The sequence below is a fragment of the Linepithema humile genome, chromosome 3, assembly GCF_040581485.1.
Source record: "Linepithema humile isolate Giens D197 chromosome 3, Lhum_UNIL_v1.0, whole genome shotgun sequence".
NCBI classification, from domain to species: domain Eukaryota; kingdom Metazoa; phylum Arthropoda; class Insecta; order Hymenoptera; family Formicidae; genus Linepithema; species Linepithema humile.
Genome location: NC_090130.1, coordinates 1068222 through 1095537, shown reverse-complemented (window position 1 = coordinate 1095537; position 27316 = coordinate 1068222). Strand labels below are relative to the sequence as shown.

At 29.7% G+C, this 27316-nt stretch overlaps 5 protein-coding genes across 7 annotated transcripts; 1 reads left to right on the top strand and 4 right to left on the bottom strand.

Annotated features, from left to right (window-relative positions):
• Positions 1 to 97: 97 nt before the first annotated feature.
• LOC105677330 (putative gustatory receptor 28b) lies at positions 98 to 4325 on the bottom strand. 3 transcript variants are annotated; one of them, XM_067351834.1, is made up of 8 exons: positions 3175 to 4325; positions 2791 to 3083; positions 2156 to 2421; positions 1762 to 1938; positions 1231 to 1480; positions 926 to 994; positions 725 to 814; positions 98 to 409 (listed from the first exon to the last, which is right to left on the bottom strand). In XM_067351834.1, the coding sequence occupies exons 2-8, from the start codon at positions 3067 to 3069 to the stop codon at positions 326 to 328; spliced, it is 1215 nt and encodes a 404-aa protein (XP_067207935.1). In that variant the 5' UTR covers positions 3070 to 3083; positions 3175 to 4325; the 3' UTR covers positions 98 to 325. The 3 variants fall into 3 exon arrangements, with proteins under 3 accessions (XP_067207935.1, XP_067207934.1, XP_067207936.1); XM_067351833.1 differs by having other exon boundaries at positions 2791 to 4325; XM_067351835.1 differs by lacking the exon at positions 98 to 409 and having other exon boundaries at positions 743 to 814; positions 1286 to 1480; positions 2791 to 4325.
• Positions 4326 to 4469: 144 nt separating this feature from the next.
• Positions 4470 to 12384, bottom strand: LOC105678113 (putative glycerol kinase 5). Its single transcript, XM_012377212.2, has 12 exons — positions 11940 to 12384; positions 9894 to 9987; positions 7773 to 7872; positions 7518 to 7677; positions 7287 to 7401; positions 6902 to 7095; positions 6541 to 6667; positions 6251 to 6355; positions 6068 to 6162; positions 5581 to 5744; positions 5164 to 5297; positions 4470 to 4951 (listed from the first exon to the last, which is right to left on the bottom strand). The coding sequence occupies exons 1-12, from the start codon at positions 12033 to 12035 to the stop codon at positions 4809 to 4811; spliced, it is 1527 nt and encodes a 508-aa protein (XP_012232635.1). The 5' UTR covers positions 12036 to 12384; the 3' UTR covers positions 4470 to 4808.
• A 2881-nt stretch (positions 12385 to 15265) lies between these two features.
• Positions 15266 to 18194, bottom strand: LOC105677268 (uncharacterized). Its single transcript, XM_012375812.2, has 3 exons — positions 18037 to 18194; positions 16629 to 16961; positions 15266 to 16266 (listed from the first exon to the last, which is right to left on the bottom strand). The coding sequence occupies exons 1-3, from the start codon at positions 18052 to 18054 to the stop codon at positions 15940 to 15942; spliced, it is 678 nt and encodes a 225-aa protein (XP_012231235.1). The 5' UTR covers positions 18055 to 18194; the 3' UTR covers positions 15266 to 15939.
• A 2560-nt stretch (positions 18195 to 20754) lies between these two features.
• LOC105677599 (uncharacterized) lies at positions 20755 to 24272 on the bottom strand. The gene is made up of 5 exons (XM_012376367.2): positions 23764 to 24272; positions 23196 to 23450; positions 22617 to 22781; positions 21637 to 22038; positions 20755 to 21501 (listed from the first exon to the last, which is right to left on the bottom strand). The coding sequence occupies exons 1-5, from the start codon at positions 23776 to 23778 to the stop codon at positions 21163 to 21165; spliced, it is 1176 nt and encodes a 391-aa protein (XP_012231790.2). The 5' UTR covers positions 23779 to 24272; the 3' UTR covers positions 20755 to 21162.
• A 347-nt stretch (positions 24273 to 24619) lies between these two features.
• LOC105677683 (uncharacterized) lies at positions 24620 to 25659 on the top strand. Its single transcript, XM_012376493.2, has one exon. The coding sequence runs from the start codon at positions 24698 to 24700 to the stop codon at positions 25424 to 25426; it is 729 nt and encodes a 242-aa protein (XP_012231916.1). The 5' UTR covers positions 24620 to 24697; the 3' UTR covers positions 25427 to 25659.
• Positions 25660 to 27316: the final 1657 nt, after the last annotated feature.

The window sequence follows — 27316 nt, the reverse complement described above, 5'->3', positions numbered from 1 at the left end:
CGCTTTTACTACTATTTTTATTACTACTATTTTTACTATTTTTATTCCGGCCACACAGAGTGTTTCTTCATTGAGCTGCTCTGTACCGAAAGAGTTAATTATAAAAGAATACAAAAGATTCTCCAACTAATTTTGTAATATCTAAATTTAAATAATCTAGACTTCTTTAATTTACATTATCAATTGCAAAATTTTTTTACAAAGATATTTTTAATAAGCTGTTATTAAAAACTCTTCATAAATCCCTTTTTCTTAAACTAATAAGTATTAATGTATAGCATTGTTATAATATTTTTGAATTTTTATGTAATAAATCGTCATATACTTATAGACTTTCATCTTCATTTGTTGATACTGGTGCATTCATTTGTATCAGGATAACTACGTACGTCGTGACCGTAGCAAAGAACTAAAAAAAATACACAAAACATTATTATAACCTTTTTAATTTTTATTATTTTTAAATTAAATATTAAATAAAAAACAAAATTTTATATTTCAAATATATTTTATGAATAATTTATGCTTACATAGACGATTTTAGATAATTAGAATTTACAATAAATAAACTAAATGCCAACTGTTTAAATCATTCTACTTATCTTATTAATCTTATTAATTTGGCCATATTATTGTCCAAAATAAATGAATGACGTAAGTTAAATTATTTTGAATAAATGATCTTGTAAATAAAAATTTTTAAGAATATAAATAAATAACATACCTTGCCAGTGAAACAATTGTCAAGTGTAAAGAAGCGAAAAGCGGTGAACTTTAATGAATTAAGCACTATTTGTTGTGTAAATTGATGAATCTGCAAACACATTTGCACATGGATTTCATCTTTTTAACAAAAATAATTATATATATTATTATTATATTACTATTGAGAGATAAAAACGTATACTATATAAAAAATAATTACCTCGTCTTTTATATCATTATCGATGAGAGGTCCTCCAAAAGATTGTATAATTTCACCCGTTTTATATGCCTAAAATAAATCTTGATTATTTAATGTAGATATGACATAAATTCATGAATAAATAACATATTAAATTTGCAATGCACAAATTATTTAATACAACAATATTAAATATAAAAAGATATTTAAATACATATAATTTATATTTAGTGTTAATCAATAAATTATACATATAATTGCAAATATGCATTTAATCGGATTATCGTAATTTATACAATTATACTTAGCTTTAATCTGATATTTACCTCAACTGATATATTAGCGCAAAGATTATTCACAAATATGATTTTAAACACATACACACTTCCCCAGACTATCATCGCAATGATCTTCTCGCCCTTGATTTGCCAATTTATATGTCCGATCAATGAGGCATATAAACAATAAGTAGTTGCAGTTACTACGGTAAAATGGACCGCCAATTCGAGCAGAAGTTGCAGACAAAAAGTTTCGTTAATTGCTCGTCCTATTCTCGTAATTTCTTGATGCAAATGTCTTTAAGATAGATATATTAATTACAGTCAATAAATATTCAAGTAAAATTAAATTAAAATTAAATTAAAATTAAAATTTTTTAATTGACCTTATATTTACGACATAAAATATGAAATATATTGTTAATTTTTTGTGTTGTGAAATTTTTTATTGTCGACTAAAACATGGCATTTGATACGCTAAAAGTTGTTTCCTTGATTCTAATTTCTTATATGTAATTTAAAAAAATTTTTTTATTGTATCTAAACTTTATCTCTTTGAAGAATTATCATGGATCTTACCTTAACGTCTGTATAAGATGCAGTATCTTGTCTTTGCGATTTTTATAATATGTTCTGACCATTGTAATAGGTTTGTTCTCATAATCATCATGAATCTTATAAACACATAACTCATTTGCGCAGACTACTACATTGTTAAGCAAAATATTTGTATTCTGCAATTTTACTTGAACACACCTACCACGTAATCTTGCATCAATCAATCTTGCTGAGATACACAAAAATGTGTATTTAATTTCTTATTTCAAATAATTTATGAAATTGAAACATAAACGTGTTCTTAATAATCAAAAAATATATAAGTTAAAAATGAAGAAAATATAACTCCAGTTTGTAGAATAAACTTTTTATCATAAATTTTTTAGTAGCTTTTTTTGAGAAACATAATACTTACCTGATAAGTGCAGTGAAAGTAAGATCCACCACAGAATTTATCATAATCGGAAGACAAAAGCATATATCGCTATAAATAGTGAACCAGTATCCGACATCGCGATACATCCACATTACATGCATAATGTTTAATAATATCATGGCAACTAGCCAACCAATCATAAAAGTTAAAATGGAACGGAAGAGTTTTGGGTAACTTTTTTTTATGCCTAATGTCTCTAAAGTGTTGTCCGCGATACTGCATCTCTTAACTATATTATTTAAATTCTAAAAATATTCAAATTAATTATCAGATTAATAAATATGTTCCAAAATAATTACAATCCAAGTTTAATGTGCAAATCTTTGTTGTAAAGAAACAAAAATTAGCTAAGCATTAACTTCATAAAAACCACCATCAAAAATACGCTAAATATTTCTGTAATGTGTTAATTTAAATTTTTGATTAATGTGAAATAAAAAAATAATCTCACACAGAAAAGTTTTTACGGTATATATAATAATAATTTGGCGCTGCAAATATTAATTTAAAAAAAAATACAATGGTAATTTAAGAAGTTTCAAAATAATTATAAAATAATGTAAATGAATTATGTTATCTTATGTTTCAATAATATCTATAAAATATTATCATACCTCTGATTTGCACCAGAACAATATTATAGCCGAAGAAGCCACTAAGATGTTGACCGTTAAGACAAAATAGAATATGATAAACTCGTAAGAGAATGCTTCCTCGAAAACTTGCATTCCTTTGAAAAGAAAAAGAAAATATCCAATTGTTGCCAAAACGACGTAAAAAGCACTTAGAAGAAATCGTGGACGATTTATAGGTATCTCGAATACTCCCATACAAAATATGCAGTTCAGCCATCTAATAGGCGCTATTGCCTCTTTCAATGTTGTCACAGCCATTTTAAATTGTAAACCTGAGCGTAAATCAATTAATATAATCCACAACTAAAAAGTATGTTAATTGTGGCGAAAAATAATAATGTAATAAACACATTATAAACCAACTTTATATTATGTTTGTTTGCAATATTCTACGTAAAACGCGGTTTTTTTATTGAAACAACCAACCACATACGATAACTAGAACAAATAGTTATCGAAGATAAAAGATCGTTTATTTGACCACAAAAGTGACCAAATTGTCGCAAGGCACAGAAAAAAAGTGTTTTTACGTGTTCGATGTCTGTCGAGGACTAAATTTGACTCGGTTGAGGTGTTAGTCCTGCGTGTTATCTGCTACTTTTTAATGAACTCGATAGCTGGCGAGCAACTAAAGCTGATAAGCGATCTCGCGTGTTGTTACCATCCTGCGTAGATCATGCAATTTCACTTATTACACATGTTTCACATCAGTAACGTACGTTGTATAACCCTTTCGATTGTCCTGATAGTTTGACCTTCTTTAACACTATCGGAAGTTAGTTTTAACTACTAATAGCAATAAGTAATTGAAAGTCGCTTTTGTTTGCACTTTATTATGTCTAATATTATTCTCATTTGCTTTTAGTGCTTTGATGAAAGCTACGATTGTTACTTCGACCTTGATCTTAATTAATATAATTCATGTCACTGGCAATTTACGCTAAACTTTGCGTTTGGCCAGTTGAAAGTATATTTAGATTTTACCAAATATAATTATAAATAATTATAGCTATATAATTATAGATACTCTCTTATATAGATTATGTAGATTAAAAAATAGAAAATAATAAATATATTTTCGCCATCTCTTATCCTTTTTTTATTTTTGGAAAAATAAAAACGCAACGCAAATACAAAGGAAGATTTTGCGCTAAGAATATAGAGACGAATAGAACATTCTAAAAATAATTTTTTTAATTCCGAATTTGATAAAAAATAAGAAAAGTATAATAAATTGATAATGAATAACAATATAAATAAAACCACGTGCATACTAATTAAGATTGATTCATATTTTTCTAGAAAATATAATTATATTATATATAAAATTACATATATATAATTTATTTGCAAATTTATTATATAATTAAGTCTTCAAATATTTTAATATCATACTAAATATTATTAATTATAATTTAAGAGATAAAAACCTATTCAAGAAATAAAAAAAATTGTTTAAATATGATGAGACCTTCAATGGTCTTATATTACGCGGATGAACATGATATGTTTGTCCTTGATTATTTGTCCTTTAGATACTATGATATCATCGAACATTAAGGCTTTCATTTTAATTGAAGCTTGTGTGTGAAGTGTTACGCGTCTGTACGATACAATACGATAGTAAATATACATGAAGGTTTACAGTACAATAAAAATTTTACAGTACAATAAACAATTTTCTTTTATATTATAATTTTCAATTTTTAACATTAACAGATTTACATTAACATTTTAATATTTAATGTATCAAATGCATATATGCTTAGATTACCAGGAATGTTTGATATATAATACATATACCCTCAATTTATCAAAAAACAATTGATGCATCCCAAAATAATTTTACACCTGTAATATTTAACTTTACAAAATATCAATCTGCAATATTTGGAACACAGATGTTCTTAAAGTTTGGTAGAAAACTTCAGTTTAATATGCGTCATATGTCCTATTGTATATATTATCAAAAAAATTTTGTTATTCAAAAATCTTTGTCAGTACCAATTTTTGAAGCGCTCCACCGCACGCTTCCACTGTTTGAACACATGTTGATAAGATGTTTGTGATTTTTCGTTTGGCTTAAATATTCTATCCACTTGACGAAGTTTTAATATTTCTTCTCTATTTTTCCATAATCCTGAAATAAAATGCACTCAAACTTATAATTGCACGACGTGAAAGATGATAAATATTCATTTACATTAATTGATAAACAATTTTTTTGTTCGATACTTTTACAACAGTAAAACTGTTCTATATAAAACAAAATACTATAAATTAAATTTTTTTAAATTTGATAAAAAAATATAATAGATAATTTTAAATAATTATAACTTAAATTTTTCATACCACATTGTAAACCAGCCAGGAAAGCTACTCCTAAAATGGACATTTCCACAGATTCCGGTCGTTCTACTTCTAATCCTGTCGAATCAGCTAACGATTGCATAATAAAGTCATTTTTAGAAACTCCACCATCGACCCTAAAAAAAATAATAGCATTTTTATTGGAATTTTTTTTTTATGTTTATTTTAATTGATACTTTTACGTTTTATGTACTGTTTAAGTTTGATCATCGCGTCAGAACTCGTAGGAGTTATAGAAATTGACAGCGAAATAAGTACGGCGAAATAAAATTATTTGTTCCTTCACTATATTGACATCATCTTTGCATCATTATAATTGCAAAATTAGAAAATATTAAATATATTCACTGTGAATTATTTAATACATTATAATACATGTCAAGATATAATTTTTTTTACTTTATTTTTTTATATGTGAAGGATGTTTCTTTGCATAAGCATTCGTGAAGTAGTTGTATCCTAAAAACAAGGCTTTCCAGTAGAGAACGGACGATATGCTCTTTCCTTGTAGTAGGCTTTACTCCTAAAAAACCGGTTGCAGCTGTATAATCATTTATAGGCGCCTGAAATATAATGAATAATATGATTTATACTTATTTATATTCATTTCTCATACCGTTGCTCTTTACGTTATATGAAAGCATTTATAATTCGATGTTGTCTTTCTTATAAATTTTATGTAATAAACAAATTTAATGTTTTTTTAATCATTAATATAAAAAATCTAGTACTTTTCGTATTCAAAAAAGGAAAATTTCAGGAATAATTTGACTATAAATTCTTGTATTTTCTAGTGTGCATAACAAAAAATGATTTCATCATATTTTACAATACAAAATTTTGAATTTTGATATTAAAAGAAATGATTTGTTATAATAGACTGTACCTGCAGTCCGCTGAATGCCGGAACAAAATATACTCCATCGCAATCATTGACCGAATTTGCTAGATCAGCCGTTTCAGAAACATTGTTTATAACTCCTGCAACAATCATATAATTATATAAATTTAATATGTAAAAAAAATGTATCACACATTTCTCGTAAAAATTCACAAATTCGTGAAATACCTATTGACTTAGCCCATTCAATCAGTATACCAGTGTCGCTTGAAGATCCTTCTGCTACATATGTTAATTCTTTCCCGATTCGCCAACCGACAACTGGATAAAGTCCTGTAAATAATTTCTCTTACATTTATTTTTTATATTAAAATATACGATATACTATTTATACATTCTATACGCAATAAGATATGTTGAATAAAGATTTACAATAAGTCAACTGATAAAAAAGGGACTACACATGTTTGCTATTTAAATATTTACAACAAGTGTACAATATGATTTAACAAAATTACCAGCAACGGATGCATGTGCTTCCCGTCCAGTGTTAACATTTAGAAAAGTGCCAGTCCCCATCGTAACTTTGAGATCGCCAGATTTGAAGCATCCTGAACCAAACAAGGATGCTGCTTGGTCAGCCATCTAATTTCATCAAATTATCATTAAAAGCAAAAACGTCTGTGAATTACGAAACTATAAAGAGAGAAGCTCGTATGCAACATACACATAGATACATGCTTGGTCTCGTTGTCAATTGACACAAAACACGATCGTATGTCTCTCGATATGTTATATATAATTATAATTATTGTATAATCAATTATGTCAAATGAAGGTTTATTACATCATAAAATTTTTTAATAATAAATTACTTACTGAACAACAAATGGGAATTTCAATCCCAAACAAAGATTTGGGTGTGACTCCAAAATTTCCCGCTGTATCTACCACTTCTGGAAAAATACTGCGTGGCAGTTTCAAAAAACCTATCGCCCAGTTGGCCCATTCCATTGTAAATGGATCGTATAAACCGGTTGCTGAGGCGCATGAAACATCCATTATATGCCTTCCTACAATAAATAAAAAAATAAACGGCTATTAATCCGTTGATATGCAACAAATTATGAAATAATAATAATTATTATTACATTCGACGCTTACACAGCTCTGCTCTGTGTGCAATAGAAATATAATTTACATTTATCAAAATAATAGAATATAAATGCGGAAGTAAAAAATAAAGTATGTAATATTATTTCACCTGTTAGCTTGTACAAAAGCCAACAATCCACGCCTCCGTACACTGCCTCTCCATTAACAGCAGCTTCTCGGAGACCTGGTATATTTTGGAGAACCCATACTAATTTTAAAGTAACCTACGAATAAAATTAAGCTACGTAAAGTTCTTGAAAAAATATTGAAAAGGACTAGAAAAAAAAACAAAAATAGTCGCGAAATTTTGTGGCAATATAATAGTTTGGATTATACAGACCTGTATATTCATAAATTTTAGAACGCTGCCAGCCAAAAAGCGTTTGCTTCTTGTAAACATGTATAAAATATGCGCGCCTGCTCGCAGTCCTTTCATAGTCACCGACTGATTCCATTCGTCGACCAAAGCGGCTGCACGTTGATCTTTCCATATTATAAATCTGAAAGAAAATCACAATTGTAAGAACATATTTCAGAATATCCATGCCGGAACGCCCTTCAACGCGATCTTTTTATATTATAATTATATTTTTACCTATGATAATATTTTCCTGTTTTCAAGTTCCAAGTAATAAAACTACTACGTTGAGATGAAATTCCAAAGCTAACGATAGACCTTGGGTCGATTCCGCTACCTGCAATCAAAAACAAAGCAAATTGATTTAATTTCGGCTATAAACGCGAGACACAATTGCGATATATAATAAAACAGACAAAAAACTGAATGTAAAAAAAGGTGAATAATGAGCAGTGAAATCCGATAAAAACTAAGTATTTATTATTTTTTTTTATGCACATCTATTTTTTGTACGTAGGCATTATACGTAGGCTGCTGGAAAAGTTTCTGCAAACGATATGAAAAAAAACGTAAAATTCGGTAAATGGCTTTATTGTTTTTCAAAGTATTCGTCTTTAAGATCGATACACTTTTGCATATGCTCGAACCAATTTTCGAAGCATTTTTTCCACTTTGAGGCTGTAATCTCAGAAATCAGTGTTTGAAATGTTTCAACAGCTGCTTCAGGCGACACAAATCGCTCACCACGCATCTTATGTTTGATGTTTGGGAACAAAAAGAAGTCATTAGGTGATAAATCAGATGAATACGGACAATGAGTCATCAATTCGACATTTCTTGAGCATTTCTTTGCACTATTTAACACGAGCCTGTTTTTGAGCTTCGATCAAATTGTGTGGAATCCAACGACTGCAAAGTTTCCGTACGATTAAGTAATCATACAAAAAAAATCGCATATATTGCTTTCATGTCAATGCCCAAGGATGCCTGAATCTTGCGATATGTCATATGCTGATCTTGTTTAATCATTTTACGCACAGCATCAACATTAGTGGAAACAACAGTGGATGGACGACCTTAACGAAATTCGTTACTAAAAAAGGTGCGTCCACACTGGAATTCGGTAAACCAATTATAAACAGTCCTATTGGATGGTGCTTCATCCTCAAAAGCCAAATGAAGTCGATCGATGCATTGTTTCGGAGTTAGACTACATTTGCAATCGTAAAAAATCATTGCCCAAAAATTTTCACGAGAAATTTCCATTTTCTCACAAAATAACTTCTTTTAAAATACTGTGCGAACAAAACTAGTTGGCTGGGTACAAATGTCAACTGAATCATAAATTAAAAACGTCTAATTTTACGGATATGATAGTAGCAGAATGTTGGCGCCATTGGAAGTACTAGATTGCAGAAATTTTTCCAGCAGCCTACGTACATACATAATGATATGTATATTCATTAAAATGACAAATAAAGAATGAAAGATATGTCCAATATGAAATACTATATTTACAAATCTATCGTACATCTTTAAAAAAAAAAAGAAAAACGTCGCGGTATTCAAGAAATTTTATGTAAAAATTTTATGTAAAAAAATATAAAATATATGGCTTGATAAAATTAAATGCTTGAAAGCCTGAAAACATTATTTAATATGATTTTATTAAATAATGTATGAACATGCGTGTAATTGCACTAAATGCGACGAGTGTTACAAGCAAAATGATGTGATTCTTACTTTCGATGCGTCCGATTGTTGTCACTTCGGTTTACGGTGGCAATTTCTAGAACAGATCGAAATACAGAAATGAGGTTTGGCACACATTCGATGGGTAGCCAAAGATTCAATTCAAGCTGATTTTGTGCGACGTTGTTACAAGAAAGTTAATCAAATTTATTATTCAATAATGTTATATGTCAATTAATTAACAAAGTTAACAGATTATTTTAAAAGAAATTAAATGTATCAGCCGTACGTCATTTTTTATAAGCACAAATTTATTCATGACTAATGAATTGAGATCAAGCGCGGCTTAAATTGAAACTTCAAGTATCTACTGAAAATGCGTGAAACCAAGATTTTCTGCGTTCATCCATTCCAGATTGTGGATCGTGGAACTCGAGAAGATTGTTATGTTTTTCGAACAATTGTGTCGACTGTTTTAAACTTTTTGTGTATTTCTTTCCTTTTCTCGTTTCAACTTTGTTAACGAGATGAAATTGAAAATATCGTATGATAGATATGTGTGCATGTTTGCGAACCGCAAATAAACTTTGCTTATCACTATGATTAAGAAATATCAAATTTTAGGAGATTAATGTTTCGCAATCAGGAGGAAGATTAATAGCTTACTGTTTAATGTATCCTTGATTGTTTTCACTATGATCTGCCATAAATGATCGGGATCTATCTCCACGAAACCAGGTGCTGGATAGATCAGTTCTACCTAAATTAATAAAAAAAAAAATAAAGCAGACTATCTGTATTTACTTACGAATTTACTAATTTATAATTGAACGTAATTGTGGATCAATATTCTAAGAAAATTTAGCACATTGTGATATACGACACGAATACACATTCTTGTTTATGTCTCTATGCACGTGAAATAGAAAATAATTCATTGCTATTGGCAATGACCTTTGCATCGTACGTACTTAAATCGATGTTCAGCGCCTATAAATGCATTCGAGGAATGTAATATGCATATATCCTATGTTGCATATATGCTATTGTTTTTACTGAATTAACAAACTTTAAACTCTCTCAAAGAAATCCATTATTGTAATAATTTGTTTATCTTAACTTTAAAATTACTTTTTGACCAGATTTTTGGCATTATTTATTTTATCTACTATCGAAAGCATTTCTGAATAGATACATAATAATTAACAAGAGCCAATTTTTTTTTTTAAATCTATTTTATTCAATCTTTGCGACAATAATCTATGAATCATATTCTAATTATAATTCTTTGCACGTGTACAGACTTAGTGGCAATCTTACTAATCATAGTTTTTTTAATCGTTGAGTTTTTTTAATCACGAGTTTATATAACGAAAATGACGTTAACATGTTATATAAGGCGGTATGTGGTCTTTTGCGCACTGAATCGAAACATATGTTTAAAGATAAAATAGGCAACCTGTGCTATATTTACCATCAATACACAAATTGTATTATTAACTGCACAAGTATATTACAATTCTTATAATTTTATTTATTTATCTTTTACTTAAAGTCAATATGTATTTTTTTAAATCTTTTGTCGGTGATACTATATCGGTAATCAATATTTTCCGAATACTTGCTTCAATAATTCGTTATGTGTCTTTCATAAATTTGACTTAGAATTTTTTGGCTGTTTGTACTTTCTTATCATATCATATACCAAAATATCGGTCTGGTCGATATTTAGCTAGATAACTAACGCATTAGATCATTTCTCAATAATTTTAAAATATAGCAATATCTTTACATATCTTTTTTTCTTTTAAATGTGTCGTACGAATTATTAGTACGCACAATGTTATGTATATCATGAGTTTAATATTTGCTTTGGTTTATCAATTTCATTATCAGCGTGGAGCATAAATGACTAATTCTTTTATCAATTTCCGCCCGCACGTAAAATATTAATATAATATGTAATATATAATGTATCACATAATGTAATGGTGCATAATAACGGCAAAAATGTTTATAAATGTATTATAAATAAAATATGTATTATAAATGACATTGCAATTTCTTTAATAATGTATTCTTAAAAAAACATTACAATGTCGCTTAGATATGTATGATATTTAGCATATTTACATATTAAATATAATCAAAGTAAATAATCGTGATACATTCTCTAAATAATACATATTAATACATTTAAAACAGCTTTGAATTAATGCTCACTGATGCTCACTGATTTATTTAATAATAATAACTAAAATAACAATATTATTTTTTTTTTAAATTGGAGAAATAAATCTATTACGTAAGCAATTATCACTTTCGACAATTTTCTAATTATTTTATAATAATTTTATAATAATTAGTTTTTTTAAATAAAAAATATGGATTGTGTTCAATCCAGCGGCATATTATTTTAATAACTCATGGTAATCTCTTTATTCTTCTTTCTGGTAAATTGGAAAATACCGCTCCGCTCTTGATTAATTATAATCACATCTTAAAAAGAGTATCATTTTTTAAGTAAAATAAAATGCTACATTATTCCAGGCAATGCTACGATCAACTTCAATCCACTTTAGCTAAATTAAATACAAAATATTTGAATCACACGTTAGAAATCACAATTCATGTTTACGATGTGTCATCCGAGTTTTTCGAAACGTGAACCATTTAAATATTTATTAAAAAATGACAAAAAGCATGACAAACCTTTTCTGTCGATGAAGCAATCGTAACGGCCTTCTCGTTCAAAATATGAAAACGCACCGTGGTGGTGCCCACGTCGAGCGCCGCGACGTACCTCATGGTATCTCTTTACTCTGCTTTCCAGTAAATTGGAAAATACTGCTCTGTTCGAGCGATCACGCACTCACGATCAACCGTGGAATGATAACTTTACACTTCATAGGTCGTGATGTCTAACATCGATGTGCACCGATTAATATTTGCTGTGCGGTTTTTATATTGAGTTACCAAGGACGAGGAGCGGTAAAAAACGCTTAAAAATGCAAGAAAAAATTTTAATAATTTATCCAACGATCGATGATCAACACGGTTCAATCGATCGTTGTAGCACACTCGCTTATCGCGACTCGACTGCCTTTTAACGTGGTGCATCACGCATGCTCTGATCCGCAGTTTTATCGAGACTCATGGCCACATACTTCATAGAATGAAACGACTACCGGTTGTTTTGTATGTATGCAGCGAGTGGGGCACATGTGCAGATTACAGAGCGTACGCTATAATCGGGGCATTCGCCTTCAGTATGGCGTATGGCGCATGCACTTATGGCTGAAACACGCCACCAAAAAATCAACAATTTTATTACTGTTTATCGTCAGTTTCTTTCACTGTGCGAACTTAATCAATGATCATCAGAAGCCGTATAGCTACTGTGGTCATAGCTATCGCGGCTGCGATCAATATTGCTCCAAGTATTCTATAACTAAAAGCGTTTAAGGACATATTAGTTTAGGTTTCTTGGAGACTCCGTTTCGTAAGACTCCCACATGTTTTTCTTTGCTCTACTCTTACAATGATACAATATAACGGGTTGTCATTTCATCTAATCATTAATCTTAAATTAAAATTATCAATTAATCAAAACTTATTAAAAATTTTGTAAAAGCTACATTTTATATATTATTTTAGTTAAAATTTTATAACAAAATTGTATTTTAAAATTAATTTTAAATAAAAAAATAGAATTAGTTAAAAAATCAAAAGGCGAGAATCTGAAACATTTTATGCAATGCAACTATTATGTTATCATTTACAATTAATATTCAACTGTTTTATTTTTAATTTGCTGTTTAATTACTTAATCGTTAATTATCGCGTGACACTTGTCATCCACGTAAAAAGCATGACATGGCACATTATGTCACGCACATACAATTGATATGACACGCTTAGAATGCTATTTAGCGTTATTATGTGCACTGAAAGAATTTTGAAAGCTTCGTATTTGTAACAATATATTAATCAACTGTAGTAGTTTAAACCTTATTTAATTATCTAATCAACGAAACAGATTATCTAATGATAAAGCTCTCTATTTATCTTGCAAGACTTTACGATCCGCATGCTCGCACCGTCCGCACCAGAGAAAGATCAACAGTAAATACCGGATCACGAGGCTCCGAAAATCTCACTATTGCCACCTGTTACTCATATTCCTGTATCTATCTCTTTTTAATCGCGCGCAATACAAATCTCATTTAATAAACTCTAACGAAATATAGAGACAACAAGTAAAATAAATAATTTGCACATAAATTACATTTCTTAACAAATACTATAAGTGAGATTTAATAGAGTATAAAATTTATACTTAATTTTAAGTATAATTTTAAGTATAAAAAGATTTGAATGAAATAACACTTATTTTTTATCCATTTATTGATCAAGTTTTTGTTTAAAAAATTGTTTTTCTTTTTGTGTAAAAACCGAATTATGTTATAGCAACCCAACTAACACAGAGCAACGCATGATAACAGTGACTTAGGCGTGCGTTCTCATATATTGTATTTTTCAAATCTCCAATGTGAATTGTCCGCGATAGATAGATTAATACAAAATATATTAAGTTTTTACATAAAAATTTATAATTGCATAATATTGCATTCACATAGATCGAGAAATATTTGTTGCTTTAATTATAAATAATTAAAAGTCGTAACATTTTTCTGATTTACTATTACTTTGATATTGTTTTACTAAAAATTTATGAGATATATTTATTCAAATTTCAAAGAAATTTAAAGCAGTGATTATATATAAATATGTATTTTTATTAAAACATAATATTTGTTAATTAAAAATATTTTAGATTATATAAAATTTTACCAATTTTCTTCTTCTTTAAGAGGAGAATTTATGATGTGAAAATGCTTATCGGACAACGTAGTATCTAGATGTTTTTGTTGGATATCATGATGTGTTTTGCTGGAATATACGTCATCAAATATAAAAACGACAGTCATAAGTACTGTTACGCCGGCAAAGATAATCCACATAATCAGCTCTAATGTAATCTGTGAAATAATGTTAAATTTTAAATGAAATAAATATATAAAAATATAATAAAATATATAAATAAAGTAGTTAATTATCAAACCTTACCTCAATAATTACTCTTAGAATCGTTATTATATGATTTCTCGCGGAGATCCATTTCCAAATCATAAACGGCAGTAATATAAGAAGTAATAATAAGTCGAGCGCGTGTATGACAATTACACAAATGATTTTGTTTACTTGAAATAGACTCCACACTTTCTTGTACATGCTGTTACATTATACATATTGTGTAAAAAATATGTATTAATCATTGTAGATATATATAACATTTTTATTTCTCAAATTTAATAATAAAATATTTTAATTATATTTGCACACTATACAAGTATAACAAATATAAAAAAATAATTTTGTTATAAAAAAGGTTAACAAATTGAAGAAACATATTGCTCACATGACGTTTAGTCTCTTAACAGCACATTTTTTAAATCTTGATCTTCTGTTTAGTATATTTTTATATTTAATACATTTACTTTTTAAATTTACACAATATTAAATTTCATTTCTTATTCTCTCAAAATCTCTAGATTTCCTAGCCTATAATGTGTCAAATAATAGTAGAGAAATTAAACGTGATTACTTGAAAGTATTTTGCAGCAGTTCTGTCTTTCAAATTGCATAACTACTTCATGCATAATAATATTAATTAAATTTGCAAATCAAGCAAATATTAATAAACAGAAATTATAACACGTGTAATTTATTATCCATGCATTACACAGTTGTCAAACAATTTTACAAGCTTATTGCTATTAATAATCGAACGTCAAAGTTTATAACTTCGCACGATTCTAATGTTAACCAAATACTAATCAATTTTTTCAGAAAAAGGTTTGCATAACTTGTTTTATATTTACGTTTTGCCTTAAATAAATAAAACTTCCTAACAATTAATTTTTAAATTGTTATATAAAAAAGATATATCCACATAAATAAATAGGCAAATAATCTTTATGGCATTAAGAATTTATTTATTTAATAGCGCGCTAGATATACATATTGCAATAATAATAATTAATGGGTAAATCTATATACGACTCTGTTTAGAATAAACAAATTAATCTAATAAGTCAGCATATTATTATCTAAAACTAACACTATTTTTTATAATACTTTTTGGTATTGCGCATAAGAAGCAATGTCATAAGTTCAACTGTACATATGCGAAATACTAATAGCAAATTTTATTCGCAGTAAACTTCTAAAAATCGATGCAATCTTATTATTTTAATGATGTGCAATGAGCATTGGCTTATGTTATTAATTTGCAACTTAATGCTATTATTCAAATCAACGATCTATTTTTCCTTTTTTTAATAATAATTTTGCATAAATAAATACAAAGTACTTAAAGCATGTACTAATTATAAATCAGACAACTACGCTCAAACAATACCCAAATAAATATTTTTACACTTTCAAAATAATGATTTTTGGAAATTTTTATTACAAACCTAATTATAGTCTGTGGTTTTATTCTTTACATTATTATTTACGGTTTATTTGAATTTTAAAAAGAGAATCTAATTTTGCATTTATATTGACTGTGAAATCTAATAAACATTCAGCTTGTTAACTTTGACAGGAAATACATTAATGCTCACACTTTCTTTGGTAAAAACAGTCAATGATTGCAAGGTTGATGAATTGCATGCCGATGATTTCTGTGCGCTACGTTTCTCGCTTGTTTCCGTCTTTCTCTGGCGGCCACTTGCTGTCTATAGACGAAAAGCGGTCTGAAGACCTTCGCATCTTGCGCTTCCATGTCCTCCGCTTCATTGCCGGTTTTTTCTTCGACCTTGTTCTCGGATCCGATGCGAACGGATCTTCTTGCTCTGATATCTTGATGTTGTGATTCCAATCTCGCAGACTGGTCCGTGTTCGGCAATGGTGATTTTTCGATAAAACCGTTGGTTTTCACATTAATTTTCGGCAATCCATAGGCTTCGACCTGGAAAATAAAAATACAGTGTTAGTCAGATATTAAAGATTACTCAATGTATGTGATAATGTATTATTTTTGAATTGTATGTAATTTAATAAAAATTTAAACAAATAATGTATTTCTCTTTGTAAAATATAATAAGATAATTATTAAAAATAATAATAACATAATAATAAGGTATTTATTTGATTATTATGACATATTATTTTTTTTTTTTTAACAAAAATGCATACAATTTTTAAATATTTCAAATTTCTATTAAGTATCTTAATGATTTATTCAGCTGAAGCAAAATTTTAAAAATTTAAATCATATATTAAGTGTTCCAAAATATACATGTATCGCGTTTATTAAAATCAGATACTTACTAATCGACCACTTTTCGAATCATCGACGTTACTTTCTCTTTTAATATACACTCTTTCGATGGCACCGTTATCTTGAAGACGTTTTTTCTGTAAACCATATGCGCGAATGCCTGGTTTATCTTCCTCATCGGATTCCGTGCGGATCTTTTGCACCTTACCGTCTAATCCAATTTGATTGAGGATCTGCACCCGCTTGATGTATTTCTCATTATCCGGAGATTTGCTCAATTGCGCGTGATCAGGCTGACCGATTGTTCGAACCGTAGAACTTGATAGGACATCAGTACGCTGTCGTGCCGCGCTCAAGCTCAGCGAAACAGCGCATACAAATAGCTAAAAAATAAATTAACTGCATAATTACGTGATATTGTAATTATAAATAACTGTAAACTATTTATGAATATTACATTTGTTGATGCTTTTATTTCTAGATATAGATACTGTTTAAGTAAAAATATATTTCAATGTTTAGGAAAACAAATGTTTAAAGAGAAAGAATGGAAAATACTTTTTGGAAAATTAATAAATTAATATATATATAATAAACTAAATAAGTATAAATGTTTTTATATTCTGTCGCAAAGTTGATACAATTTCTACTGTGTGACGAGATATATAAACACTATCTTTTGCGGTCTACCACGATACTCTTAATCATACTTAAAAAAAAAAAACGCGGAAATTACATTTTCAATGACATTTACTTAATCGGAATATAACATCGCTTCCGCAATCTCACGGAAAACTACTTAACGAGATTCACTGAATGTTTCTGTATACTCGATATTTCAGTGTCTCCTTGTGATAAGAAAAATAATAAAATAGCATTTTTTCAACGTTAAACGATTTCTACTTTTTATCGTAATTAGAAAAGTACAGTGTTTCTCTCACATTATATCTCTCACAGTTCAAAGAATTATTAACGAATTAAAAAACAAATTAAAAAACCATGTAAGATACAAAATTAAAATAAAACTTTAATAGACGCGTAATTAATAAAACAATTAAAACCACTTTTTTATTTTCACTTTTCACATCACATAAGATCACATTTAATCTTTATTTTATCGCTACAATTTTATTTGTTCCATTTAATTATTATCCGCCACTGAAGAATTTTCGTAATTAGATAACTTTTTCTACACTTATATTTAATGGCAAAATTACATATGGAAGACAAAATTTAAATATAACATTTTATAAATTGCTTTAAATTAAAAATGTAAAAAATTAGATAAATGCTGTAACAATGATCGCAACTTGTTGAAATGCATATAAATCATAAAACATTACGAAGAAAAAGCATTTAATTAAAATAAATAAATAAAAAAAAGATAAAAATAATAGATTTTATAATTAAAAAGGTATTAGTTTAATATATAAGTAAATTGTTATTTTCAATTCTTACCGTCAATACTATTCTCATTGTGCAACTTTCTTCTTTGCTTATCACGAATATTTGCGGTTAGCTTCCTTGCTCTTGCTCGGACTCTTAGTCGGTGTTTGAGGGAAAAGACCAACCGTACATCGGTTATATACGTAAGCCGGCTGCGATCTTGAAGAACGTAATTAAGCTACTCTCACATGGAAGTTTGTAATATGCAGATTCGTTGTAGAGTGAGAACGGTCTCGTTCCCGGTAAAAATCCCGCCACTGCAAGACTGCGGTGAGTCATCTTTGTAAACGAAGCGTGAATGGGTGAAAAGACTCGAAAAATCATCGTTATGTTTCTTTTGCAGCTGGGGATGGACACGGGTAAAAGCACTCGGTGGAAAAAAATATTAAGAGAACAGATTTTTGGCTGCCGCGTTCTGTGAAATCACGATCCGAGGATCTATGATCATTTTCTAAGAATTACATAGATAGAATTACGCAGACTAGACAAGTATTAATGTGAGATAAAACTGGGCTGCGCTTCAATGTATTGAATTTTATGAATTAAAAAAATAATTGCAGCACAGAAAAGATTCTTTTATATTACTAATTATTTATTTAGCTCAGTTTATAAAATATAATTGTGTAGTAAAAAATTACAATTACAACGTAAAAGAGAATAAATGTAATTTTAAAACATAAATATTTTTATACATTTTTTATTCTTATGAAGTTTTTATTAGTTTCATTATTTTATCAAATTTTTTTAACACTGCAAATATATTGTGCATTTTTATTTATGCTTGTCTAATACGCTTTTTATTGAAACAAATTTTTTATTTCATTAAAGCATTAATTTTGCATTTTTCGTCTCCCAATTTTGTTATTTTATAATGAACTTGAATACATGACTTCCATGTTATTTTAATAATACACACAATTATATGAATTGGAGACATTTCTTTCATTAATTTTAATTAACCACAACAAATTACCAAAATTTGATTTGTCATTTTAAATAACGGGAATATCGTAACTACTTCCGCTTTTCTTAATGTAAACCGAGAATATAATGAATATTTCCGCCCTTGCTAGTTGGCAGTGAGCAGGTGCTAAACACCTATTCACTGCTAAACATTGATATGCTAAACATCGGCACGTATGACTTACACGTGTAGTACATGTGCGAATGGTTTTCCCACTCTTCTAATGCCGATGATTCGCGATGGTTTTTCTTTCTTAAAATGCATTTTGTCATAGAAGCTATGTTAGCAAGGCATAATTTTTCATATTATTCTCATTATGATTTGGTACAAAAAATTTCATTCACTGTAAACATTACTTAGTAAAAGATTGATGAATATTCTGTGACTATTTAATTTCTTAATTATTATGTGTAACGTGTTTTACATTAATATGTGTAACATATTATATGTTATGAATATGTTTAATTTTTATGTGCATTCTTAATCTTATTAATTTTAATTATTATTTAATGTCTTATTAATTTTACTAAAAATGCTGCTTCTAGTTTATGCTAACTACATTTTGTGTGTTTTTTACTACAACAAAATTATACCTATCTGAATTTTAATTAAACTTATTGTTGTTTGTTGTGCATTTTTATGAAGCAAATCCAAACCGTAAAAGTACGGCACATCTTAGAGAGATAAGCAATCGCAGTCTTGCGTAGTTCGAATGAATAGATAGAAGAGTCAGCGAGTGACTAACTGTTTCTCCCGCAGGCATTAACAATGACACTATAATAATTTCTACTGTATGTATTCTTGGTAAGCATGCCAATAATCATTCATCGAATCTTTCGTTTAACGAGAGCGTGTAGGTTCGCTTAATTGATATTCGCAATTTTTATTATTGCCTGGTGTTAGAAATGTGTACTGCATACAAGATCTGTCCATCACAAACACATCCTTTCCAGTTGCATGTTTATTGTTAAATGACATACTGGAGAAACGTTAGATAATATCTAGATTATTATCTTTCAGCTCAATGTTACATGAAATTGTTATAGCAGTTAGTCATTGCAGATATTATTGTAGAAGATACGAATGCAATAATAATAATCATTCATCTTATCATCTATGATCATCGTAAATTATAGTTGTAACAATTATTTTCTTTTTGAAAGATGCTATTTAAAAATTAGAAATTTCTTGTTAAGGAATTCTTAAAAATTAATACACTCTCAATAGCAAATTATAATATCCTTTTTTTTATATTTTGTGGACTAGTGTACTAGTTTCGAAAGTAGAACGTGTACTAGTTTCGCTTAATCTTTCTCATGAAAACAGTTAAAGAATAATTAACTTGTATTCATAAATTTGTACAGCTTTGAGAAACATATTTCCTGTACCAAATTAAGTCTCTTTCCGCCTTGAAATGTACATTTCTTGTACTTTATATGTGTCAAATAATTATTTAGGTTTCCAGATGTCCCGAGTCTAGTAAATTAATCCCGAAGTTGCTTCTAGCGGTATTCGGACTAATTAACATACGCACTTTCTATATCAAAGTATCCATATATAATGTGAGAATAAATGTTTATCTGGGAAATAATATTCTCCGACAAGACTGTTAACTTTAATTCTGACCATGACGCGCAACTAAGATGTGAATGAATTAACAGATAATAACAGATAATTATGTCCGATCCTCCGATTTTGATGCTGCATTATTTATTCATTTATTCATCGTAGAAATGAAAAAGAAAAAACAAGATAAAATGGCAAAATACATTAAAATACATTTATTAAAATTAACAATTTTTTAATATTCTTTATTATACTTAACATATTAATTAATTAATTATTTAACATATTAAAATTATATTATATATATATATATTGTACTTATATATTATTAATAATTATTTGCTAGCTCAAACATTAATCATTAATTACTTAACATATTACATTAACATATATTGCAATATATCTAATTTTATATACTTAAAAAATACAATAGCATTCAAAATATTAATCGACATAAACGATAATTTTAGCAACTCTTAATTTTACATTTTACATGTAACATTGTTATCAATAATCATAAGAAAATAGAAAGATTATTTTATAATAATAAATGAACTGACATTCAATTTTGAGAAACAAGAACATTTATCACTATTAATAATAGTAGTTTAATAATAATCGTCTGAATATCGAGGTCTGTATTGATAATTGCGTCTCGGATAAGAATCGTAAGAATTGTACCTTCGATAAGCCGATCTTCTATAAGATCTCTGCTGCGCTTCCTGCCGGTACCTAAAAAGAGGCCTAAAGACGATATCTGCGGCAACATCCATGTCGTGTGGATCTTTAGGATAATTAGTATCCGCGTCCGAAGTCCAAAAAAGTGGTGTCACGATATCGATACGAGGCATTACGACTGGCAGCGATTTTTTGAAACGAACATCGTTCGCGTATTGAACGTTCGCCTCTGCTGTGGCCGGCTCATACAACGAAGGTGATGCTTGCATCTAAATAAAGAAATGTCTTTCAATTTTCTTTAAATATTTGTTTTTACATTTTCTCATTGATTAATCTTCAAAATTTTATATTTTCTAAAACAGTAAAAAGTTTTCTGTTAAAAATTGCCTTAGAGACAATTTTACCTCTGGAGGATACGAAGTAAATCGCCAGTTATCAGAATCCACGTTCCATGGGTTTCCATCGACATAATTTTGAACGTGTCGTTGAATTTTGCCGCGTTCGTTCTCCAACACGTTCAAATGGCTCTTCAGGGTGTCATCTTGTTGCGATAATGCCGCTGCGATGGGCACATTGAGATTATCATTGGAGATTTTCGCAGGATCGAGAAACGCAATGATAGGTACAGATATTGCGGGCGATGTCTGCTCTGGAAGCATTATTTCCGCAGTTGGGTTTTGCACGAGATACGGAATTTCTTGTGGTACGTTATCAATAGGAAATATTGGTTTCCGCGTAGAACTCTCGGTTAATGCTTCGTAGAAATTACTAGGCTGCGATACATAAGACGAATCATCTTTGCCTTCCTGGAAGATCATATGTTCATCAATGTTATGATCCATCATAAATTTTAACGATTCTTTCGTAAATCATATCAAACGGAGCAATAAAGTCGCTATATCAAATTAGACGGCTATATGGAATTACAAAATTAACTAAATTGATTACCAAAAAAAATAAGTTTGTTGTTCACGTAAAACAACGAATATGTTAAACAATTAAAATTTGCATGTTCAAACAGAAAACAGAACATTTTTTTCTATCACTATAAATAAATAAATATTTTTGTTTCAAATGTACACTTAATTATTGCCACTTTTGGAAATAATCAATTATAATAATATAATAATTATTCAGAATTAAAAAGAATACTAAAAATTAGTAAAAATATGATAATACGAAAAATATAATAAATTAATGAATTAATAAATCTGCATTTAAAATATAATTTAAAAAGTACTAATTATGCTGCACAGAAAAGAATAGAAAAAAAAGCATTTAAGAAATAAAATGTTATAATATATACAAGTGCGCGTTAGTGTATTTAGAAACAAATATAACATAATCAAAACATATTGTGATATCAATATAGCATCTGTTTTACCGGATTTGCATATCCATCTTCACCATCCTCAGTGAAGGACTGAATATCTGTAAATGTCAAGCCGTCTACATCGGTTTCCGCGGTCACAGTCTCTGTTATATTCTTCCGTACATCTTCTAAATGCATCATAGGAACGACGAGAACTTGTTCGCGTTGCGATACCACCTTAAAAAGAAAAGAAATAATATAATTACTACTCTTCCGACAGTACCGTGATAAATTCGAGTATTTTATATGTTAAATATTTTATTTGCATTAAACAAGAATTATTTTTACACGGAAAACTAACTTACGCGATAATTCGGAGCTACAACTACGAACTGCGAACAATATTGCGACGGTGCGTGATTACGTAATTTGTTTTGATAATTAATTGGCATTTCTGAACTACTGTTATCATACTTTAAAATAGTTCGTTACTGTTAATAAAACCTAACAGCTCTAATCACACCGATAATTAACAAGTATCGACAGTATAGCGGCAGCATTGATTTTGATATTTTATTTTTCTCGATAGAAAATTAATATTAATTTTAATGATTAATTGATAAAAGAAATAAATGTACAGTTCTTGCAAACCTTGGTAGGCTCAGTGGCGGGCATAACTAAGACCTTTTTCTTTACTACCAAACCCTCCAAGGATCCATTGCCGACTGCATTTTGCACAGCATCTTGCACCACCGGATCTTGTACAATGGCAGCTAACGTGTCGTTTGTAGTTTGAGGTTCCGTCGGCAATAAATTTGCCACGTCTTCATATTCTAAAGATCTTGCGTTCAATGTTCCCGCAAACAGCAGAAAAATCGCAGAAAGTGTAACGCCTTCTAAACGAATCTATAGAAAGACAATCAATTAGCTATAAAGTAAACAATCAGACTGCACTTATTAATATAAATTCATTATTAAATTAAATTTACAAGTTTATTTCAATTCATTACAAAAAATTAAACATTTTCCATTTTCTCATTTTTTTCCCGACATTTTTGTAAACGACTTCCAAAAAAGAAGACTTGCGCGTTTATATTGATTGTTTCGAACAAAAGTATATATTTGTTGTACATTTACACACATTGTGCTAATTGCTACATGAATTGAACTTTTAAAAAAATAAACTAAATTTAACATTATAATTAATGTAAAAACGTACCAAATTGTTTTTCATCTTTGCGATGATGAAACTGCGCGAAGTTCTTCCTGTAGCTTCGACAAGTCTACTTTGCCAAAGATTTTCTAGCTCTGTCAAGGTATAACGGATCGTACTGGCTTTATACGACGTGCTGAAAGAATTATCGCCACCCCGCTAATAAACGTGAGTATCAACCGTGCGGTAAATTGAAACCTTTGCCAAATGTTGTATCACAAAGATTTTTAATCAATGATCAGTAGTTTCGACAAGTTGTAAATCTTCTATCTTTCACATGTTTTTGTTTAATATAAAATATTATTTTTTTTACTTGGTTAACACTTGTGCGCAGTAGTTTCTAACATCGTCATATATACATTTACATATATATTTATGTGCAGCTCATGAGTCTTGCAGGATAATCATCCAATATAAAAAGAAACAAAAATCTAAAAATTAAAAAAACGTTGCCGAGACTCGCGTGAATGTATATGAGATGTTATAATATAAATTATAATTGATAAGAGCTTGCAGAAGTCTTATATTTCTTTTCTTTTCAAATATTACGCGTTTTATATTCATATAAAATATAAAAATTGAAAAAAAAAACATTAAATAAAAGAATTTCTTGAACATATTCTGTTCACAGATTAATAAGTCGATATTTTCTATTATTGTCTGCATTTATTTTTTATTTAATCGTTGCAATTGTCACTTTATCCAGTTTAGTAATGTTCCGCTTGAAATATATGACAACTGACCACGAAGAAATATTTTACTTATCATTAGCGTACTCCTAACGATATTCCCGAGACCCAGTAATGTTTAGCGAGCAGCTTAACAGTGAATCCCCGGATAACAAACTATAAAAGACTCGTTTCAACTTCGTAAGCCGCTAGTCAGCAAAAGAGAACTGTACTCTTTGGATCATTTCGGAAAATCCGTGGACAGATCCAGAATGGAACGCCTCAGCATACTTTTCTTTAACCTCTGCTTTTTCGCAGTTCTAGTAGGATCAATATACGCGGATTCGTCGGCAACGACCGAAACTTCGAAAAATGGTGCATACGACATAGGAGACGTCAAAATTCATCATGCGGATCTGCTGAAGAGCGTCGAGAACGATTCTGAGAGCTCTTCGATGAACGAGAACCACGTGAAAGACGCGGCTGAGCTTGGACAACACCCTGCGAAGGGTTCGTCATATCCGAATAAAGCATTGGATGCATTCACAACTTCAGTCCACTCTCCGAGCAGCTCTATCGATGATATGCGACATTTGGGGCGTATCGGAAATCAAGAAGGCGATGCGTCTCGATCGGATCGCAAAGAGGAATCGGCTGTAGATTTGTCGCACAATATCCTTCTGGATCCTAGCTTAATACCAGCTCGTCCGGCTCGCCAAGCTAAAAAAAGTGACGTAGATTACACTACCGCATCGATTGAGGACATCCCCGGCGATGCTGAATCTCACAACAACGTCGAGAGTAGGAGTATCGATTCGTCACTACGCAGCTCGGACCTTGAGGGTGATCTCAGCGTAGCCGAAGATAGATATCAATCTCCGTATCAAGCTCAGTATCCGTATTGGTACCGAGGTCAGTTTCCGAATCAAAGATATCGAACGAACGACAGAAGAGAGCCTTATCGTAACTACTTAAGATACCCAGTGTTTCCGGGAAAATAAATCTTTAGAGGATTTCGTTGTTTTCTTCCCATTTTCCCTCGTTGCGGAAGCACTCAATTTACATAATCAAATTTACATATATCGATTCTGAAAAATAGAATGCTAAAATAGAAAATGTAGAGATAATATTGCTTGAAAATAAATGTAGAAGAGGATAATTTTAAAATTTAAATTGTAATGTAAAAAATTTGTTTTCTTAACAAAATTTCTTAAAAATATATAGATTTTCAAAAGTTTTATGAAATTATTTTACCTTGCAATAAAAAAATAAAAGAATTTTCAACGAAATAATGTGTCTGTTATTTTATATAATATGTTAATTATATTAATCACTTTACATTAATCACAATGCTTATATATTATGTTAGTTATAATTTAAATAAAGAATAAATATGGACAAATTTATAAATTTATTTATAAAATTTTATGCACATATTTGATTACATTACATAGATAACATTTCATCAGGGAAATTATATCACAAGGTAGTGTCTTACATATGCATTCAAGTATCCACAGTATCATTAATTCAATTGTTTGCATTATTCCGCATCTTTGGTAGACAGCTTTCAACAATTAATATTATTTTTATCTAATATTATAAAAAAATCTAACTTAATCCCGCTATTCATTTATGTTATAAAAAATACTACACGCTTCCTCTAATTCGAATTTATTATTAATCAGTAATATAATTAATTTCATAAGCCTAATTTAATAGTTTGATTTAAACATATAGCTTATAAGAGATCATACATGTGATCGTAAAACAGGTAAATGCTTTCCTGATTTTTTCGATCGCTCTTATTGCTTCGATGTTAAAAAAAGGCCTGGCTGAGTCAGTGAGTTGAGTTCGCACCCCGTTAATTCGCGCTGTTAATGCTCAAAGTGATGACGTCCTTTTAGCATAATTATACTAACGAGTTCAACGCCTCTTACTGCCGTCCCAAAATTCACCCCTTTTTGTTCGAAAGTTTTTTTTTTGGTAATCCCATATTTTTTTCCAGCAATAAGTCGGCAAGAGAACAGTTTTATTTGCACCGAAAATTTTTATACAGGTGCGAATATTTCGCTTCGCTATTTACAAATTTGCATTTTCACTCTTTTGCGTTCGTAGGTACGTTTATAAATATCCGCGAGCTTTGTTTTGTATATAAGCTTGCGGCACGCTGCGGATATGAATTTCGCGCTAGAAAATATTATTGCCATTGTAGTTTGTTATTTTCCAGACAGGCGTTGGTCGTTATTTGACGCAGTCATCTCTTGATTATTCAAAACAATTCTCATCTCTGCTTAATGTCGTCTATCTTTCTTTATCATTCGATCTTCATCCACGTGAAATTTCCTGGCGTAATTTCTCATCACACACACCCGATTCTTTTCAATCCTTCTTTAGAATTTTAAAGATCTTTAAGGCCGTTTGAGGTTTTGTACCGAGATCTCAAAATATCTCGAATGTATTACCTTCCCGATAATACCGAAATGAGATAATAACCGTTGCAATTCGTGTCATTGCCGGATTTCCTAAATCAACCTTCCTGTCTCCGCCTATATTCGTCTTCCACGACGAATCGCGTTTTCTCTAGCGCGCTGTCGATATGCAATTTGTTGACGATAGACAAAAAGAGGACGAAGAACGTTCGTACCAGCAGCAGTTTCGAGATCATCCGTCTCCTCGACACTGCGTTTTTCAATAGAATTCGCCGTGTCCTCCGCGATCTTGGAATTGTTCAAAGCGTCCTCGTCGATTGCAGATTGAGGTATGTCGAGATCTTGAACGAAGACCGGCACGACAAACACCGGAAAACCGTACATAGTTGCCGTTCTAAGAGGTGAGGCATAAGAGCAGACGACGAACAACAGTACGAAGAAAATGAATTTGGCAGCCAT